This window comes from Furipterus horrens, unplaced genomic scaffold, assembly GCF_987537825.1.
Source record: "Furipterus horrens unplaced genomic scaffold, mFurHor1.1.pri manual_scaffold_1, whole genome shotgun sequence".
Classification (NCBI taxonomy): Eukaryota; Metazoa; Chordata; class Mammalia; order Chiroptera; family Furipteridae; genus Furipterus; species Furipterus horrens.
Genome location: NW_028327171.1, coordinates 119,731,834 through 119,752,425, shown reverse-complemented (window position 1 = coordinate 119,752,425; position 20,592 = coordinate 119,731,834). Strand labels below are relative to the sequence as shown.

At 41.6% G+C, this 20,592-nt stretch overlaps 1 protein-coding gene and 1 long non-coding RNA gene across 3 annotated transcripts; one reads left to right on the top strand and one right to left on the bottom strand.

Moving 5' to 3' along the window:
• Window positions 1–2,080: 2,080 nt before the first annotated feature.
• Window positions 2,081–9,962, bottom strand: NIFK (nucleolar protein interacting with the FHA domain of MKI67). Of its 2 annotated transcripts, XM_090279140.1 has the most exons (8): window positions 9,803–9,962; window positions 8,736–8,879; window positions 5,857–5,965; window positions 4,625–4,836; window positions 3,366–3,431; window positions 3,178–3,249; window positions 2,516–2,716; window positions 2,081–2,194 (listed from the first exon to the last, which is right to left on the bottom strand). In XM_090279140.1, exons 1-7 carry the CDS (start codon window positions 9,905–9,907, stop codon window positions 2,531–2,533), a joined length of 894 nt encoding a protein of 297 aa, XP_090135266.1. In that variant the 5' UTR covers window positions 9,908–9,962; the 3' UTR covers window positions 2,081–2,194; window positions 2,516–2,530. The 2 variants fall into 2 exon arrangements, with proteins under 2 accessions (XP_090135266.1, XP_090135264.1); XM_090279138.1 differs by having other exon boundaries at window positions 2,081–2,716.
• A 79-nt stretch (window positions 9,963–10,041) lies between these two features.
• LOC150021831 (uncharacterized) lies at window positions 10,042–20,592 on the top strand. Its single transcript, XR_016511358.1, has 3 exons — window positions 10,042–10,473; window positions 19,911–20,043; window positions 20,336–20,592. It is a non-coding gene; the product is annotated as an uncharacterized LOC150021831 (long non-coding RNA).

Here is a 20,592-nt window from a genome sequence, read left to right as displayed (position 1 = left end):
CCTTCACCTGAAAGGTGGTAGCTTTGCGACACTAGTTAAATGGTTTTGAAACATGAAAACTTCCTTTGCACTTGTACTTTGAGGTTGGAAAATATATCTGCTGCAAATCCATGTGGGTATGGAAATCTTTAACTTTTGACAGCATAGAAAGCAGTGTTACATTTATTTAGATGTTGTCATCAAAATGACTAACACCACAGAAGTTTCAAATATAAGTGGTGCTCTGATTTGTGATTCGAAGTTGAATTCATTGACTTAAATTCATTAAGAAACATCAGATCTGTAGCAAAAGCTAATTTACAAAGCCATTCAGTTTGAGGGAGGCTCTTATTCAGAAATTTGCCGTCTTGGCCCTGAAGCCAGTCTCAATAAAACTTTACCACTGCTAAGCCATCAAATTTCTGTGGTAGGGCAAATCAGAATATTTAGCTTTTATCTGTTGGAAATACATGGAACTGATGATGGCTAAGTCCACAACAAGTTAAGTAAACTCGTGACACAATTGGTTTAATAACCTGATAGGTTCACGTATTTTTTAAGTATGTGCTGGTGAATAATACAATGAACAGGATTTAAACACCTTATATTTCTGAAACTCTGTATCTGTCTAAGTCTTTTTCTGCTTTTTTTTTTTTTTTTTAAACCACCATCAGGGGTGGCACATCTTGGAAGATTCCACTTCAGTTGTACTGAATAAATGTTTTCTCAACTTTGAAAATATTTTTGTTTATAGTTGTTCCATACAGATACTTCACAGTGGCTAATCCTTCAGTAATTTCTACCTTAGCCTGGGACTAAGGAGGTTCCCACAACACAGGACTTCAGTGTTCAAACCAGAAAGGTTCTAGACAAAGTGATGAATCAGTCACTTTAGCACTTCTAACTCAGCATTGACTTTTTGAAGTTAGCTGCACAGTATGGGTAAAGTCTTTTAACTCAAGAGCCATGGAAAACATTCAAAATCATTTGCTTTTTAATTTTTCTGTGTTCACCAACCTGTCTCCTTCCAATACCATTTTCATTTGCCTTTTTAAATTGTCTATTATGTTGCTTCCTTAACTCAAGTAACTTTCTTGCTTTAAAAGTTCATTTTATCTGGACCTATTTCTTTAGCAGCTGCAATCAAACACAATTTCAATACTGTGTCATTGGTAATGGGCTTTCTTTGCTTGGCTAACAGGCCGCTTGTAAAGTTTAGTTACAGCCTTGTAATTTTTTGGGTCAAAAAATGTGCCATTCCATTTAAAATATTTAATTCTCTGGCTGTTGCTTTTGTGTAAGTTGGAAATATTGTTATGAGTGCTTAGTCTGGTAATGTCAACAAGCATTCTTTGAGCACAAGTATCACTGCAAAATAAGACAAAATGCTTTCTCATTAGAATTGATAAAATAATCCAGTCTACTGTGAGCTTAAGTTCATTTTCTCTTCTTTTGACACGCTGCATATACACTGGTAATAAAAATATATACACTACATGGTACCATAATACATGTGGCACACAAAGTATATCACACTAAAACTACATCACTGCCATTTGTAGTGCATCCAGCAGCACTAAGCAATGAGAGTACCATATATGCTCTATCATAACTAAACTCTTCTAGTACAAATGCAGCCAACTTAGCCACTATCACATTAAAGATTTAACAAACATTAGGTGAAGAAATGTTTGATGGCAGTTTTTAATGACTCTGGATTAGCTAATACAAAAGCACATTTCCAGAGCATCAGAAACTTAAAAATATTTGAGGTGAAAACCTATTTTTACCTTAAGATACCCAAGTCCCACTTGCATACAAAGAAAATGTTTATTCGCTGGTCTGTTTGAACCACGAAATAGAACACCACATTGATGATACTGATGCAAAGTGGTAGGCGGTGATCCATGCTAGCCTACCGAAAACTAATTTAACATCAGTAAATGATTATATATATAAAAGAATCTGTATTAATATCTGAATTGCCTTCTCACTCTCCAAAATTTAACTTCCAGTTTCAACCACCTGATGTTGAAGTCTAAGGTATTCTTATGGGTTAAATGTGCATAGCTTAACACAGAGAACCATGTAGTCAATCAAGCAAGGTTTTATTTTCTTTATTTGATGGTAACAACAAACACTGCAATTCAGTACTTAAATTTGCAGTTAATGGTGACCCTTATATCCAGGCAGTCACTAAAGACAGCTACAAAATCTGCAAAAAAACAAAAACAAAACAAAATAAACAACAAACAAAAAAGCCAAACTAAAAACTAAAACCAAAACCAAAAGCTAGAAGAGACAGGGACAGAGGCACTGTGAGCCTGGCTACTATAAGATGGTGTGGGCATTCCTGTATTTCAGCTAGGGCAGGCAAGCCACAATTACTAATTCCTTTCCTTATTGAAATTAACCAACAGTGCTTTTCCTGATCTTGTCAACAGCGCATTCTACTTTCTTTACTTAAATACAAAAAAATAAAACAAAACAAAATTCAGCCCCCATAAGAAAATCACATTTTCCAAAAATATTATACATAATATATTCAGAATCATTGGTTGCTTTTTCTTCGTCTTTTTTTCCTTGAATGTGCAGGTGTTTTAGTCTCTTGTGTTTCTTCTTTTTTGCCAGATAAGAGCTGTTTGAAAATTATTTCATTATCTTCATCATCATTCATTTCAGCTACTTCAGATTTTCGTTTTTCTAAAAATGTTGGTGTACAAACTGGTGTGGGGTCCTGGATTGAATAAGTAAAAAGTTATAATATATAAATGTGGGAAAATACGAGGAATGACTTTATCCCCTTCCCCCACAAACATCTCCCCTCTATTTTTACAAGTTGTGCTGTGTTACTTATGGCCTGTTTCCATCTTTCAGTGATAAATTCCATCTTTCAGTGATAAAACTGCATACAATAAAGAGCTTAGGTACTTAACAAAATCGTTATAAAAATTCTTAAGTAATTGTAATATAGGGTATGAGGTAGAAAACTCTAATCTTACATTATAAAAATAGTGGCTTCCTTTCTCTTTTCTGATGAGTCATTTTGCTTTAAGAGGTAAAAACTGTGATAATAAATTCACAATAACTTTTGCTAACAAGCTCACTATATCTGCTAGTCACAAAATTAAATTTGAAATGTTAACAAAGTAACAGTAGCAGAAACTGCTTTTCCCAAAGTATTGAAGACAATTTTACCTGGCTATTCACAGTCTTCTCAGGAGTGTTAGGTGTGACTGAAACCTTTTTTTTCTTCTTCTTATGTAAAACCTTCAATAAATTTTAAGAAACTTCATCAATTTCCATATTTATTAATTACAGTAGTTTGAATATACTTTTCCACTCACATTTCTCTACCTGGCACATAACATAAAGAAAAATTTTACCTGGCTATTTGTGGATTTCTGAGGATCAGGGTTTGAAGAGTTGCTTTTTTCCTTTTTGTGTAAAATCTTAAGTAAACATATAGAAGTTATAAACTGGCAGTCACACATCAATTTTATATTTTTAATTTAGCATTAGATCCTTATACGTATTATCAGAAGATTCTTCCTAAACGACCGAATATTTCAACTTAGAAAGCAAAGGCCGTAAATACAGTGAATGATCTTAAGTAAAGGGCAAAAACTGGCAGAAGGCCCTAACTGAGGAATGGGCAGAAGCTGTAGAGCTGAAGTTGGGCTGAAGCTTGGAGCTGGCCTGTAGAATCCTCCTGCAGTGTACGAGCTCCTAAATGCTTCATGAAAGTACCTGGCCCATAGGCTGGGACATCATGCTTTTTAAACACATACTGGTAAAAAGTGTGTTTGGGATTTAGGTAAAGACTTAACAGCCCAGAACTGGGGCCAAAAGAGTGTAACTCAGTCTTCTAATCAGTCACCCTAGGAATAGATGCCACCTCTTACCAACAAATGGGCTGAGAAAGGGTCCATGAAAGATCCAAAGCAACCTCAAGATTTAGTTAAGATAAGAAATATGATCTTCACCTATACTTGCTAACCCTAATGAGCTGCGTTTTCGTTTTGTAGTAAAAGACACAGAGCTCTCTTTACTCTCAAAGGTGAAGGGCAGATTCAACAAGCAACGACACAAGAGCTGTAGGAAAATATGTACACTTATTTTCATGTAAGTAGGCTTGCTATAGTTCAATTCCTCATTTAATTCACAGATACTGGTGAAATCTGATATGCATTTTAAGAATATTTCCAATTTAAAAGAACATGAAACAAAATTTTAACTAGAATGGCATAAAAGGAATGGTCAATTTAGTCTTGATGTTTACTGATAACATATAATACCAAACATCATTTAATTCTGGTAATGACACTTTTAATAGCAATCTGAGCATTATGGTTTTGGTTAGTGGTTTAACTTCAATAATTTAAAAACATAATGAAAATTTGCAAATCAGCTAATCCCTTTCTGGAATTTCCTCTTCTACACAATGGAGATAATTGGATCTGCTCTGACACAATTTCAGGAAGAACCTAAAATGCAACGTTTTAAACATTTAGTCAAACCTAGTATGTGGTATGCACTGGGCTACTTTATACACAAAACCATAATCAGTAATGTTACAACTAGTGAGGTACAAAGACCACCCCCAAGAAAAGCCACAAAATATATTTCATGAAGGAATATTTACCAATGAAGGAAAATTATAATCAATTCCTTTCTTAGCTAATCTCTTCCTGAGTAATTTTTCTTTCTTTTTAAATCGTTCTTCCATCCGCAGCTTTTGAAGAAGTGTCCGGTTCTGATTATACCGTTTCACTGCTGGATAGGACGGCTTCTTAAATGGAATATACCACTCTCTGAAAAGTTCCTCATGTACTTTCTCAGGTGGCATAAAATGACCTGTAGGTAAACAAAAGAAAAAAGTTTGCAACCAGGTGGGAAGGAGGTACAGCATAGTGTTGATCCTGCATGTGTAGTCCTCTAACACCTTTCAGTTCACCTACTCAGCCCATTTTCTCCTGGCAAGAGCCATGTTTTTCATGTGTGAATGAACCCATGACTTCAACAAGGCTACTGGGGTTCTCTATGACAGCAACAGGAACCGAGATAAAGAGATGCTACTTGGGCAGCTTCATTAGCTACTTGATCTGATGTGCGCGACTTAAGTACCTTGGAAGCCACACTCCACCATGAACACCCAGAAACTTAAATCTGCCTTTGAAGGGCACTGGGATACAGACAGGTGTGCTCTGGAATATCAAGTAGGTTCTACTTTCTGTAGGGTGAACTTCTAATCTAGTGTGGTCATTCCTCTGCTCCTTAAGGATTCTCTTGCAGAACAGCTGCAGCCTGTCATTCAGACTGGCTCTGAAATGTGATTCCTTAATGTTATTCTATCTAGAACCCACAGGGTTTTCCCACTGTCCTCAGGATATGTATACTAAACTTTCAGATTTACAGATTTCAATGACCTGACCTCCCCCTAGCTCTTCTATTTCTTTTCTCTTATCTCTTGCTATTCTCGCCACATTCCCTCATAGGCAAATACTGTTAGTCACCTCTAGTTCTGTCATTTGCTGTCCCCTCAGCCAGGATCTCAATCTTTATTCTCTTCCCCCAAACCTAGCTCACTCCTATTTAATGTTCCGATTTCAATCTAAATGATACTTCCTCAGAGAAGCCTTCCACATCCGATTAAGGTGGGTTAGTTGCTCTTCCTATGTACTCCCTAAAGTTACTTGTCCCAATTTCATCTCAAAATAAAAAGTCTCACTCTGGAAGATTTAAAAATTCTAATTAGAACCTGTCTGAAAAATGCACTTAATCTCAGAAATCCAAGTACCTAAGAAATCTGTCCTTCACACCACAACTACCTATCAGTAGTAGGCAACCAGGCAACCCTAAGGTAAGAGCACTTACACTTCAAGAGTCTTTCACCAAAAAGGTAGTTGTTCATTGTTTCAGCAACTATCTTGGCAACATCTTCAGATTCGAACTCCACGAAAGCATAGCCTTTGCTATTTCCAGTCTGCAATTAAATTCACAACACTACAAATAAACTCTAGTACATTATTAAACTACTAAAATGCTATTAATTTAAATAATGTACACTAGCCTCATTAGCAAATAACATTATGGCACCTTTAATGCCAACTTCAACTCACACAATGTGAAAATTATAATGAGAAAAGAAAAGATCCAAAAAAGCCTGAAGGTATTCCTGGGACGACTGGGGAACATGTGAAGATGGAAAGTACATGCTAGACTATTATACTGCGGTTCTGAAGAATGTCCTGATTCCTAGTAGATTTATGATGAAGTATTTAGTGTTAAAAGTATTGACTGCTACTTTCTTCAAATGCTTCAGTGAAACAAAAAAGTGTGTATATTTTTATAGCTGTGGAGACATAAAGCTCATATGTCAGGATGTTAATAATGGGTAAATCCAGGAGAGGGTAGGGATGTTCATTGTATTATTATTCTTTCTACTTCTCTGTAGACTTGAAAATTTTCAAAATACAGAACTTGGGGAAACAATGATTATATTACAGTATATAAAAAGACCTTTATCAGATATCCCACAAAAGGCAGAAAAAAGATTTTAGAAAAAGTCAATTAAAAGGGCAAACAATACGAATAGGCAATTCACATGAGAAATCCAATGGCTAATAAACACATAATGACACTCAACAAAATCAATTTAGTAGTCAAAAAGGTATTTTTAAATAACTGAAGAGCACTGTCTCATTTGACTTATTTCAGTTATGTTTATATACATGTGTATGTGTGCTGACTTCTGCACTAAAACTTGTTTCTTATTATGGGGTCAAAGTCTGAAAAATACTATTCTAGAGAAAGTTGTCTACACCCGTGCAAAGAACATTCCCAACAGCTTCACCTATAAGGGTAAAATATTATAAAACCTAATGTTCAACAAAAAGGTAGATAGACTTGAGTATGTTCAAGCAACGGAACAGAGCAATGACAGTGAATGTACTAGAGTTAGAGCTCAAAACAAATTGTTGAATGAATAAATTAAGTTGCAGAATGATAGAATACTACTACAGCATCTATACTGATACACAGCAAAAATTTCAAAAATATATACAGCAATGAAAAACACTGAGTTCACGAACAGTAATTTCCTGGACATGGGGAAAAGTTGCAGATGACTGAGGAAGGGTACAAAAGGCACCTCAAGTTTATCTACAATCCATTTCTGAAACAACAAATATATGAAGCAAGTATGAGATCAAGTTGACATCTGATAAAAGGAAATGGCGGATACCTAAAAAAGTCACTAAACTATTCTCTAGTAGACGTCAGGATGTTTGTGATCATTACAAATAGGCAAATGAAAAAAAGAATACACAGAAAATGTGTTATTTTGGTTAGGATGAGATAAATACCAGGGTATTTGAAATTTAAAGTGCCCTTTAGCCTGACCACTGTGGCTCAGTTGTTGGGTGTCATCCCACAAAGCCAAGGGTTGCTGGTTTGATTCCCAGTCAGGGCACATGCCTGAGTTTCAGGTTTGGTCCCTGGTTGGGGTGTGTATGAGAGGCAATGGATTGATGTTTCTCTCCTTCCTTCTCCCCTACTTCCCATCTCTCTAAAAATAAATAAATAAAATCTTTTTAAAAATCCTCTTTAATGTTGAGATGTTGCTTTGACAAAACTTAATACCTGCGATTTTAGGACACCAAGCAGATGATGGATGCATACCCTATCCCCTCATGTACCAAGCCAAATATAAACTTTAACTTTGATCTGTTATAACTCAAGTGAAAAAATGTGGAAAAATTGCCTCAAGAAAAACAGATTCCAACAATAAGAGGTTTCTATGGTTAAAACCAATGAAAGTATGCATGAAGTAAGAAAATAAAGTGAATGATTCCTCTATTACTGAAACAAATGACACAAACCTTTTTTAATTAAGAGGTAGGGATGACATAATACATACACACACACACACACACACACACACAGTGTTTACTGTGTGTATCAGGCATTGTTCTAAGAACCTTACATTCAGCCCTCGCTGGTATGGCTCTGTGGACTTAGCACAGGCTTGCGATCCAAAAAGTCATGGGTTGATCCTGAGTCACAACACATCCCAGGGTTGCCCTGGGTTGCGGGCCAGGTGAGAGGCAATCAAATGATGTCTCTCTTCCTTTTTCCTTTCCCTCTCTCTAAAAATAAATAAAATCTTAAAAAAAAAGAGAGAGAGAACCTTACATTCATTCCCTTGTTTAATCTTTGATTAGACATTCCTAGGAAGTTGGTGCTGTCTTATTCACATTTTACAAATCAGAAAACTGAAGCATGGAGAAGTCATACTATTTGTCCAAAGTCATACAACTAGTAACCTACAGAGGCCAGGCCTTGAAGATAGGTAGTCTCGCTCCAGCAAGCCTATTCTTAACTGTTCACTATACCTACCTTTGCTATTACAGGGATGTATACACCAGAGGCTAGTTAATACAAGATGTATGAACCTGCTTCTGAAACTTAAAATTCATGTATAGCTGACTTAGTAGCTAGCTACAGGACAAATACGATTCACTTACTAAAAACTGTCAATTTAATTTGAGGATTTGGGGCAGCCACTTTAACAGCAAAACATTTACATTAATACTAATTTTGTTTGTGGTTGTTTCAGGTTCTAAACCTCACCCATGTCCTCCTTTCAGGTATGACGTGTGATAAGTAGTAACATGTGAACATGCTCTCTGAACTGTGAAGGATGTACTTTTGAAAAATAAAGCAAATAACCTACTTCAATATGAAAATCTTACTTTTTTGCTTCTGGACAGTCTGAATCTGGTAACAGTGCCAAACTGGGAGAAATATGCTCGGATCTGGGTTTCATAAAGTGCTGGAGGTAGGTGGCCCACATAAATTACTCCAGGAGTAAGTTTTTCTTTGTCTTGCTTCTGTTGCTGAAGACATAAAAAACAGGAAAATACCTTTTCAATTAAAAAAAAAAATCACATTGCAACAAAACTTCCAAAACTCTAGCTCTTAGTCTAAAACAAGAGATGAAGAACCTACCCCATATTTCCACTTACCAGGTCAGTAACTAACGGATTAGCTGTTTAATGTCCCTCTGGTCAAGCAGACTGTCTTCTCAGCCCTAGCACAGTGTTAGTGCTCAATGACTACACGCTGAATCAATGGCTAAGCAAGTAAATCTCTAAAACATTATTTTAAATCATATGGCCAGAGAACTCCACATAAATATACCCTTCAATTCTGTATGGCGATCACCGTTTATTCACCCCCACCCAATGCAACAATTTCCAGACAGCTGTTAAACTTCACAATGCTGACAAACCTTTCACCGCCTCCATCATCATGCTCTTGTCTTAACAAGAACTTCTAAGTTTTCCAAATGTGTATTTCATGTTAAAAACTAAGGCAAATACAACTTTGATGTCAGGGGCCCCTATTCATCAGATAAACTTGGCAGATAATGTCTTTTAAGAATCCCCAAATCACTAACCGGACACACACACCTCCAGAGTTCGGGGGCAACGGGGAAGCGTGACAGCTACCGTCGAGGGTTACTTTGCAGAATGAGAAAACCATTCCGAAAAACAGGCTGTCTTTTAATCTTGCGTGCAGTGCCTTAGCTCCACAGGAGCACCCTAATCCGTCACAGGACCCTTAACCCTGCAGAGCCCCTCAGCATAAACCTTATTTCGGGGGAGCCTGGGCTCCAAGCTCGTGAGGCTGGGGGCCGCCCTGGGAGACCCTGGAGGCAGCAAAAGCGTGAGGGCGAGGCGCGCGGACGGAACTGCACGGGACCCCCCAGAGCCCGCCTGCCGCCGCCGCCTGCGTTCCGTCCGAGAACGCCACTCACGTTGGTTGCGCGCCGGCGAACCTGAGCCACCTCTTTGTGAAACTTAGCCTCCTCCTGCGGGTTCAGAGACAAGAGCGGCTTGGCTGGGCCTGCAGAGACTGCCATGCCGGAAACGTCCTGCCCGGAGAGTTCCACGCGGTCACTCCGCCAAAGCGGAAGTGGAGGCGGCAGAAGAGCGCAGCACGGGGGCGGGGCTAGGGGCGTGGCGGAGCCCGGGCAGGGCGGGGCGAGCTCGGGGGACCCTGCCGGTAGGGGCCGCTTCGCCTCGCTCTCCTACTTGCTCTTTGTCTGGAATGACTGGCGGTAACGTGTTCACGCTTAATTTGCAGCCAGCCAATTTGGAGAGGGGTAGGAGGATGTTTTAAAAAATAAACTCCAAAACTATACCCGTGACCTTGAAAGGTTGCTAACCAGTCTTTAATTCTCTTTCCTTTTTTCACTCGTTTCGTGAGCCCGTACTGTGTGCCCCGTGTGCTGCTTCCCTTTAGGATCCTTCCAGACTGTCGGAAGAGCTGGATAAGGGGCGTTTGAGGGGGGGACTGCTGCTACGGAGATATGTAAGAGCCCCGTGGGGAAGAGACACATTAGTTGACAGTGGTGGAAGTGAAATTTGAGCTGAGAACTGAAGGCTGGAAGGAGCGGCATGCGAAGTCCAGGAAGCCCACGTGCAGGTAGGCAGGGCGGCAACACATGCAGTGTCCTCAGGGCTGGAAAGCAGGAACCGTTCCCAGTGTGGCTGGAGCTCAGTGAGTGAGAGCAGAGAAGCCAGCGGGCAGGCTGGAGCTCCGGGGCTCTGCTTGTCAAGGTTTAAAACTTGAGGTTTATTGTAAATGAAAGGAGATGTGAGGATTTTAAACAAGACTGTGGATGTTTATCCCTTGCAAATACTACTCTAGTAAGGGTGGAGAGGGGATTGCAGAGGAAGCAGGGAGAGGAAGGCTCCAGGAACAGTCCAAGAAGAGTTGCTCTGAGGGATAATGGCAACAGGTGTCCTGGAACCAGTGAGGGCCGAGTTTGGCTGGTGCCCAGGTGGACGTGCAGGGAAAAGTGGAGATAACTTTGGAGGGTAGAGTGGCATGGGAGGGATTGTACAGTGAGGGGTCATCCTGCTTCCTCTGGGAGGCACTTGCCTCCCTTGCCTGCCTTTGTCTCCTTTGCTCCTCTTCTCAGCTCAATTCAACCCTCACCCCTCAGGGCTAGCCTTCTATGACTCGGTAGCTGGGTCAGCTCTTTCTCTTAAATGTTTTCTTCAACTGTTTTCATGAACAGGTTGGATTGTCAGGAGAGTGCAAGCAGAGAGCAATTTTATTCTTTCGCAGGACTCCTTTTCATGGGCTCATTTCTAAATCACTGGGTACCAAAACCAAAGTGGTATGCGTGGCACAGTCTACCTGAGTGAAGAACTGTCCCACCTGAGGTGTGGGTAGTATCCCATCTCTACATGTCAAAACACAAAGGAGGAAGGGAGGGAAGGAGAGAAGGAAGGAGAGGATGAAAGTGTTTGGTCTGGCGAGAGTGAGAGGAGAAAAAACAGGAGAACAGGCCATGAGTTTAAAAGGTTTATTTGGCCAGCTGCTTACAGGTGGGCTGAGACTAAGATGGCATCAGCCCCGAACAATAGTAAGGCAGACTTTTTGAAGGGGAGCAGGGAGTTGGTGGGACTCCCTGCAGATGGTCAGATGGGGGAGTTGATTAGGAGTGAGGATTGGTTCTGAGAACTGAGAAGTTACTAAATTCCTGTCTGCAGTTAAGGATATCTTTGAAGGATATAGGCAGTCACTGGTGCCAGCAGTTACTATGGGAGCTTGCTAAAACCAGACCTGAATTCTTGGAACCCAGGTCTTATGCCAAGAGAAAGAAGGAAAAAGGAGGAAAAGGAAAAGTAAGGACAAATACATGTCGCACTAGCCAGTCAACCTGGGCACGAGGAAGGCCCCCTGGATGCAATCTTGGGGAGAGCTCCTCAGATATTAGCAAATGGAAGCATTTTCCAGGTGTTCAAAATCTGATATCAAAGGTCTCCTGTCCCCAAGCTCATACCTGTCTCAGGTGAGAAACTCTCGAGGATGTCACAGTTGACATTGTCTTTCTTTGCTCCACCTTCTCCCCTGTACTCCGGTTTCTGTTTTTGGCCTTTCCGGGGTTAGTAACTTGTAATGGCAGTCCTAGGAAGCCAGTATAGTCCCCATGATTGGTTCAATCTGAAATGATTTTCTGAGGAAAATGCTGGTCTGTACCTGCCTTGGCATGGTAGGCCTAGGTGCTGAAAGAGTTCCTGGATATTCACAAAGGATGACAGGCACCTTTTCCTTGGTCCTTCATCAGACCGTAGAAGTCAACTCTGAATGGGGACAGACAAAGCTTAACCCCAGATCTTCACTGCAGTCTAGACTGAAACTGCTTTTGTTTTTACCCTTCTGAGCTTCAGTAACTCTTAGTTAACAGTGACTTCCAGTGACTTCCATTAACTTCCAGTGATTGTATGGTCTGACCCTGCAGGTCAATATCTCATTCTGATGTTCCTCTGCCGCCCCAGGCCTGAGGGTAACTCTGGAAACTGGGCAGGTGGTCACAGGAGTTGATATGGCATCCTGGTCAAAGTGTCCAGAAACCTGTAAACCTCTGGTCAGGTGCCTGGGGGGAAATCCTCCTCTCTGGGCCTCAGGTTTCACATCTATAAAGAAGGGTGAGGTTGCACCCTTTAGTGGTAGCAGCGACATGACTAATGATCAGACTAGCAGCTGGCCTTCCTCATACCCAGGTTACTGGCTAGTGCCACATGTGTTTGTCCTTACCATTTTTTTCCCTCCTTTTTCCTTCTTTCATTCTTCCTTCTTCTCCCCTTCCCTCCCTCTATTCCTTCTTTGTGTTTTTACATGTAGAGGTGGGAAACTACCCATACCTTAGGTGGGACAGTTCTTCACTCAGCTGTACTGTCCCATACATACTACTTTAGTACCCCATCCCCTAGCACTCAACTCCCAGTCATTGAAATAACCAAAATACCTCCATGCACTTCCACACTCCCTTGAGTGGACTGTTGAGTATGCTTACTGTGTCTTTCTGTTACCTTTTCTCCACTGACCTCCCATGTTGTGCCTCTGTTGAGACAGATGATGGCATGTCATTCCATGCTACCGTCATCATCACGTATAGGCTGGAGCACCTACTGGAGGGCCCAGCATGGTGAGGACTGCTGGCTGGGGTGTGAGGTGGGATGACCAGTAGAGCTGGGCAGGCAGCAGGTGAGACAGGGTGTGCTGAGTGCCCGGGAGGTGTGCCTTAGGAGGGGAGGACTCTGAGGGGTGAACCCGAGGGCTGGCAGGAGAATGGACACAGGGTGGCACTGGAAAGGGCCAAGGTGCCTACTCAGCCCTGCCCACCTTTCCCTTCCCTTGTTCTCCTTCCTTTCTACCACTCTGCCTGGTCCCTGTGAAGTCATCCAAACAGACCACCCCTGATAGGGGGCCAGGCTATTAAGTCAGCCTGCTTAGCCCTCCTCAGGAACAGTGCTTCTGGGGATGGATCTGAAAGGGCTAATTCCAGGGAAGGAAGAGGGAGAAATTAGCCTCAACCGTGTCTCCTCAATAAATGTCCCCGGACAAACTAAACATTGATGGCTACATGATCATGGGAAATTTTCTTCCTTTGTCCTTGTGAATAGGTGTCACCCCTGCCACACCCTGCCCTGTGCCATGGTTAAGGTCATATGCAGCCCCAAATCCAGGCACTGTGTGTGATAGTGAAAACTGGGTGGATACTGGGGAGTGGGGATAGGGAAAGTGGATTGTGGGGTGACCAGAAGGTCCAGATTCCCACTGAAGGCCCCCAGGCTGACTCATTGATTTCCTCCATCTCACAGTCCTTTCCTGCTATACAGTATGGGTTATGTTTTGGGCCGTGCAGAACCTGCAGTTCACACTATTAATGCCCTCTTCCTAACCTGTATTAATCACATTTTTTATTTTCTATATTTTTGATGTTTTGATACCTTAAAAAGCTTGCTGGCTGAGAGAGACTGTTTTTCAGGCCTAGACAATTCTTAGAGATAGCAAAAGGCGCAGCCTGCAGTATGTCTTTCATATGCTATCTCTTTATCTAACTCTCATACACCAACCCACTTTTTTTTCTGTTCTAAATCATTCCAGGGCCAAGTACCAGGCAACTAGAGAGCATTCCTATAACCTAATACCTACAGGAATTATTCAAACGGACCAATCCTAAGCTAGTTACCCTGTCTTGCCTTGCCTATGCTATGGAAACCCCAATAAAGGCTCTGCTTTGTCTTCCTCTCACTCCTGCTTCTACTTTCTGACCAAACCTGGTGCTTTCCCATGTGGCCCTGCATGGCATGATGTGCCCCATCCTCCTGGGAAATGTAAGTAATAAACTTCTTTTTAACGACACTAGCCTTTCCATGTTGTCATTCCACCATCTCTATAATTAAAATCCTGTGGGTACAAATGAGATGCAGCCTGGGCCCATCTCCTTTTATTTAAAAAATATTTTACTTATTTATTTTTAGAGAGACGGGGGAGAGAGAAAGAGAGGGAGAGAAACATTGATTGGTTGCCTCTCCCACACCCCCAACTGGGGACCTGGCCTGCAACACATGTGTCCTGACTGGGAATTGAACCAATAGCCTTTCAGTCGGCAGGCCAGTACTCAGTCCACTGAGCCACACCAGCCAGGATCACCCATCTCTTTTTTTTCCCTCTTTTCACTCTTACTTTCTTACCCCTTTCTTCTGTTCTCAGACTTCAGGTCATACTTCCCAACCAGTCTGTTTACATTCCTTTTTGCCCTTCAAGAAACTTTGCAGAAGTGCACCATCCATTACATAATCTTCTGTACTATTAAAGGAGTTATAATTTTACCCTTAAATTAGCCCAGAATATCTGCAGTGCTAATATTCACATTGGGAAAAGTGCAGCCAAGCTGGTAGGCAGGGGCATGGAAATTAGTTTAATCTCTTTGGATAGTGATTTGACAAAATATATCAAGAGCTTTAAAAACCAAACCTGACATTCTCTTCCTGGGTGCTGCTTATGGAGGTGGCAAAGATCTCCTACTGGGCACTGTGACTTACCCCAGACCTCTCATAAAACCCAAGATCAATCAAAGAGTGGACTAACAAGTTCATCTGGCACCAGTCAGACTGTTATGCCAAAATTAAGCATAACCGGTGGAAACCCAGAGGCATTGACTATAGGGTGTGTAGAAGATTCAAGAGCCAGATTTTGATGCCCAGCATTGATTATGGCAACAACAAGAAAATAGAGCTCATGCTGCCCAGTGGCTTTTGGAAGTTCCTGTTCTGCAACATCAAGGAGCTTGAAGTGTTGCTGAGATGCAACAAATGTCATTGTGGGCTGAGATTGTTCATAACATCTCCTCAAAGAACCACAAAGCCATCATGAACAGAGCAGCCCAGCTGGCCATGAATGTCACCAATCCTCATGTCAGGCCGTGCAGCAAAGAAAATGAATAGACAGCTTGTGTACACATTGTATTTGTATTAATAAAACCATAAAATCCTGCCAAACCTCCCTAGAGCTCATCAAAAGAAATAACCTTAAATCCGGATAAGGGCTTACAAAAACTTTCATCACAATGCTATTTATAATAGAAAGAATTGGAACCAACCAAAATAGCTTTTGACAGGGAACTGAATGGGTTAATAAACATGTCATGTTCCTCTGACAAATAAAATCACATTAACAATGTCTGCATTTCAAAAATTATTTTAGATATTTATATAAATGAGAAAATGTTATTTTTTAAGTGACAGAAGTTACTAGAAATGAATAACAGAAAGATAAAAGGCCCTACTGGTGTGGCTCGGTTGGGCACCATCCCACAAAGTGAAGGATTCACTAGTTTGATTCCTGGCCAGGGCACATGCCTGGGCTGTAGGTTCAGTCCCCGGTTGGAGCACGTCCAAGAGGCAACCAATTGATGTTTCTCTACCTCTCTTACTCCCGCCTGTCCCCTCTCTCTAAAAGTAAACAAATACAAGATTTTTAAAAAACAGAGAAAGGTAAAATCTTTAATAGAAAAATGTGCAAAAAACAGAGAATTCCCAAAAGAAATTTCAGTATATATTTAAAAAAATCATTCTAACATACATTGAAAAATTAAGTGAGGTTCCCTTACTGCCTGCTCAGGTTATTCGTGCTTAAAAGAAATTTACAGCCCTGGCAGGTGGCTCAGTTGGTTGGAGTGTCATCTCATGCGCCAAGGAGTTGTGGGTTTGATTTCCTGTCAGGGTACATAACGAGGTTATGGGTTTGGTCCCTGGTTGGGGCATGTATGGGAGGCAATCAATGTTTCTCACGTTGATGCGCTCGTTCTCTCTCTCTCTCTCTCTCTGTCTCTCTCTCCCCCTCACAAAAAAATATACCCTCAGGTGAGGATTTAAAAAGTCATTAAAAAAGACATTTACACATTAAAACAGTGCATAAATTGTTAAAACTGTACTGGAGGGCAATTTGGCAAAGTTGATTCATTCACCACATATCTATTGAGTGTCTCCGAGGCATTGAGAAGGGTTCTCAGTGGGGTGGGGTGGGGTGATTTAGCCCCCTTGGGAGTATTTGGAAATGTTGTGGGCATTTGCGGTTTCCACACTGACTTGGTGGTACCATTGATATTTAGCACCCACCTTCTGCAGGTACTGAACATCCTGCACTGAGTGGGACAGTCCAGCACTTTCATTCAATTATTTGTCCACCATTCATTCTTTCTTTCCCCTTTGCTGTGCTCTACTGTAGGTGGGGCCAAGCTCCGCGCCCACTGACTTTAGGCCATATGATTTGCTTTGACCAGAGGAATGTGGGAAGATATGAGACTGTGCCATTTTTAAAAAATATGTTTTATTGATTATGCAGTTACAGCTGTCCCAATTTCTTTTCCCTCTGCTCCCCTCCACCCAGTAACCCCCTCCCTTCAGTTGCCCCCCCAGTCCATGCCCATTTGTTGTGCATATAGTTCTTCTCAACATCTTCCTGTCTACTCCACTCCCTCCTACTATGCTTAATTCCTGCATCATCTCCCTCCCTTTCCCCCCTTCCCCCTTCCCGCTGACCTCCCCCCAATATGTTCCCCATACCTATAATTCTTTTCCCACTCTTGTTGCCTACCTAGTTTGCCTTTGTTTCAATTCCCTAGCTTCTGTTTCAATTCCCTAGCTTCTGTTGTTGGTTGTTGTGATACAGTTTTTATTTTAATGGTCATAGTTTTGATCCTCCTTCTTCTAAACAAGTCCCTTTAACATCTCATATAACAGTGGTTTGGATCTAATGAACTCCTTCAGTTTTACTTTGTCCTGGAAGCACTTTCTCTGCCCTTCTGTTCTGAATGACAGCTTCGCTGGACAGAATAATTGTGGCTGTAGGTTTTTGCTTTTCATTACTCTGAATATTTCTTGCCAGTCCCTTCTTACCTGCAGAGTTTCTTTTGAGAAATCAGCTGATAGTCTTATTGGGACCCCTTTGTACATAATTCTCTTCTTCTCTCTTGCTGCTTTTAAGATTTTCTCTTTATCCCTAATTTTTGACATTTTGATTATAATGTGTCTTGGTGTGGTTCTCCCCGCGTCATTTTTTTTGAACTCTCTGTGCTTCCTGGACCTGTAAGTCTATTTCCTTCCCCAAGTTTGGGAAGTTCTGTTTCATTATTTTTTCACATAATTTTTCAATTTCTAGTTCTTCACCTTCTGGAAACCCTATAATTCAGATGTTCACTCTCTTATATTTGTCCCTGAGGTTTCTGAGCTTCTCCTCATTTTCCTCACTTTTTGTTCCCTCTTTCTGCACTGGTTGACTGTTTGTTCATTCCCTATGTTCCAATTTGTTGATTTGATCCCTGGTTTTCCTTCCCTCACCAGTTGTTTCATATGTGTTTTTGTTCATTTCAGCAGGACTAGCCTTCATTCCTTCCCCATCTTGATTAAGTCCCGCTGTTATTTCTGTAAGCTGTCTTATAACTATAGCTCTGAACTGAGCCTCAGAAAGGTTATCTATCTGTTTGTCCATTAATTCATGTATTTGCTTTCTGGTCAGCTGCATGATTGGGATCTCTATCATTATTCCTGCCATCCTGGCAGTTTTTTGCTTCCTGGGCGAGGCTGTCACACCTCCTATGCTATAGGGGGCGGAGCCCCATGCACTTGTTACTACCAGGTGACCCTTCTCACCACACTGTGGCACTTTGTGTGGGGGTGGGGGTCCAAGATGGATTCCTGCTGTTCTCTCTCCGCTGAGAGACCTGGAGCCTCCTCCTCTGTCCCAACACCCTCTGGGCCTCATAGTCCAAGGCAATGGGGGTCTGCCTTCCCTGGCGTTGGAGTCATGAGCTGATGGGTTTGGTCTGCAGCTGGGGGTGCTCCCAGGTGCTTCTCACCTCCCCTTAAATACAGGCATCTGTGCTTACCGCTGTCCCACCGCCCATGGCTGCAGCTGCTGCTGGCATAGCTTGATCTCTCCTCCCCGGCTTCGCCCCTCCTACCTGTCTGGACGAGCACCACTTGTTTATAACTTCATACGTTGGACTTCCATGTAGCTTTATTTTCTGGAACTTCTGGTTACTTCTGGTTTTGTGGTAGTTGTAGTCCTTCTTAGTTGTGGAGGGAGATGGAGCGTGTCAGTCTAGGCCTCCATCTTGGCTGGAAGTCCGAGACTGTGCCATTTTTAGATGGAGGTAATGAGAAGCTTCTGTTCTTCTCACGCTCTTGTACCATCCATCATAAGAAGAACGTACTCAGGCAGCCATTACTCCCTCTGCCTGGTCCCTTCAGTGAGCACTGAATGTGAGAGAAGGGAGTAGATCTGAGCCTGGCAGCTGAGTGGATATCAGTGTTTGTCATGAGCACTGAGATTTGGAGGTTGTTTGCTAAGCATTATCATCAAGGCATAATCTGACTAGTACATTAAACAAGAAAGAATTACTCCTCCAAGTACCTTAAGCACCTCCAATCTCTGCCCCAAAACATTGGATACAGAAAAGAACAAAATAGAGCTGTGTGATGAATGTGCGCAGTCAACAAATCATATAAAAAATGATGTCATTGAATGTTGAAGTGACATTAATGGCAAGTTGAAAGGTGGGATGAGAAAGAGAATCAGGAGGAATTGACTTTTGAATGGAAAGTCAGTGAGAGTTTCTCCAAGGATGTAGCACTTAAGACCTGGCATTGAATATGAGTGAAGGACCTTTGTGGGCAGAGCAGGGAGAGCTGGGTGCACCTGGGGGCCGGAGCACAGGAAGTATGAGGTAGAGGGACCTGGCCCAGGCAGGACCATGGGGACCATAGGGAGAGACTTGGATTTCACCTAAGCACAGTGAGAACAATCAGAGAGCTTAAAGAGAAATTATTTGGTAAACATGTTAATCCTATCACTGGAGTCAGTTCAGCCCTTAGTCTGTAGAAATGGACTTTGAGTTCCAAATGTTCCCGGTGACAGGATTGCTCATGTGAAACTCCTACTGCCATTCATGTTATGGGGACTTGGTAAATAGCAATGGTAAGAATCCAACACTTAACACTGTCTGAAAATGGGAGGAAAGAAAACAATGACGGAATGCATTTAGATATAAACTGCATTTACAAAACACAATCTTAAGAATTATAATTTTACTGAGCTCCTATTTGAGCAATTATATAATCACTTTAGTAGTGATGCTGGCAATTTGGATATGCCAAGAGAAACCTTAAAGTGCTTACTTTAAGTGAAAAGGTAAAAGTTCTTCACTTATAAGGAAAGAAAAACTATCATGTGGTGAGGTTGCTAAGGAAAAATCTGTGAAATTATGGAGAGGGCAAAAGAAATTTGTGCTAGTTTTGATGTCATACCACAAACAGCAAAAGTTATGGCATGATAAGTGCTTAGTTAAGATGGAAAAGGCATTAAATTTGTGGATGGAAGACATGAACAGAAAACGTGTCCCAGTTGATGGCAACATGTTGAACCAGAAAGCATTGAGCCTAAGGAAGACTTCAGCAAGGGATCCTTGAAACAAGTGACACCAAGACATTTACTGCAAGTAGGGGATGGTTACACAGATTCTGACATAGATTTGGCATTTTATCATCTCACGTCTTCACAAGAAGGAGAAGGAGGAGGAGGAGTGGAGGAAGAAGGAGAAAAAGAAGAAGAAGAAGGGGAAGAAGAAAGGAAGGAGAAGGAAAGAAGGAGGAGGAGATGTAGAAGAGAAGGAAAAGGAGGAGCAATGGAAGAAGAGTGAGTACAGTAAAATAGGGTATTTTTTTATAGTGAGAGACCACATTCACATGACTTATATTAAATTATAATTGTCCTATTATATTAGTTATTGTTATTGATCTTTTACTGTGCCTTATTTATAAGTTAAGCTTTATCATAGGCAGATATGACAGAAAAAAACATAGTATATATAGGGTTTGGTACTATCTGCTGTTTCAGGCATCCGCTGGGGGCCTTGGAACATATATCTGCCATGGATAAGGAGGGACTACTGTAATTGCTTTCTAGTGGCTTGCTTGTGCCTCTGCAGTTGCCATGGACATCCACTGTTGGGCTTTCCTGCTGTTACAAGAAGGAGGAAGAGAGAAGTGGGACATAGCCAGACACTAGCTGGAGCAGCCTACAGCAGCCTAACATTAGCTGACCCTGAATCACACGAGCAAGCCCTGCCAAGTACAGCAACATTGTCCAGTTTATTTCAGCCCATTTCAGCTGACATTAACAACAGAATTACTGCCCAGCCCAGTCAAGATCAATCAAACCACACTCTCTGGGGACACTGGACTT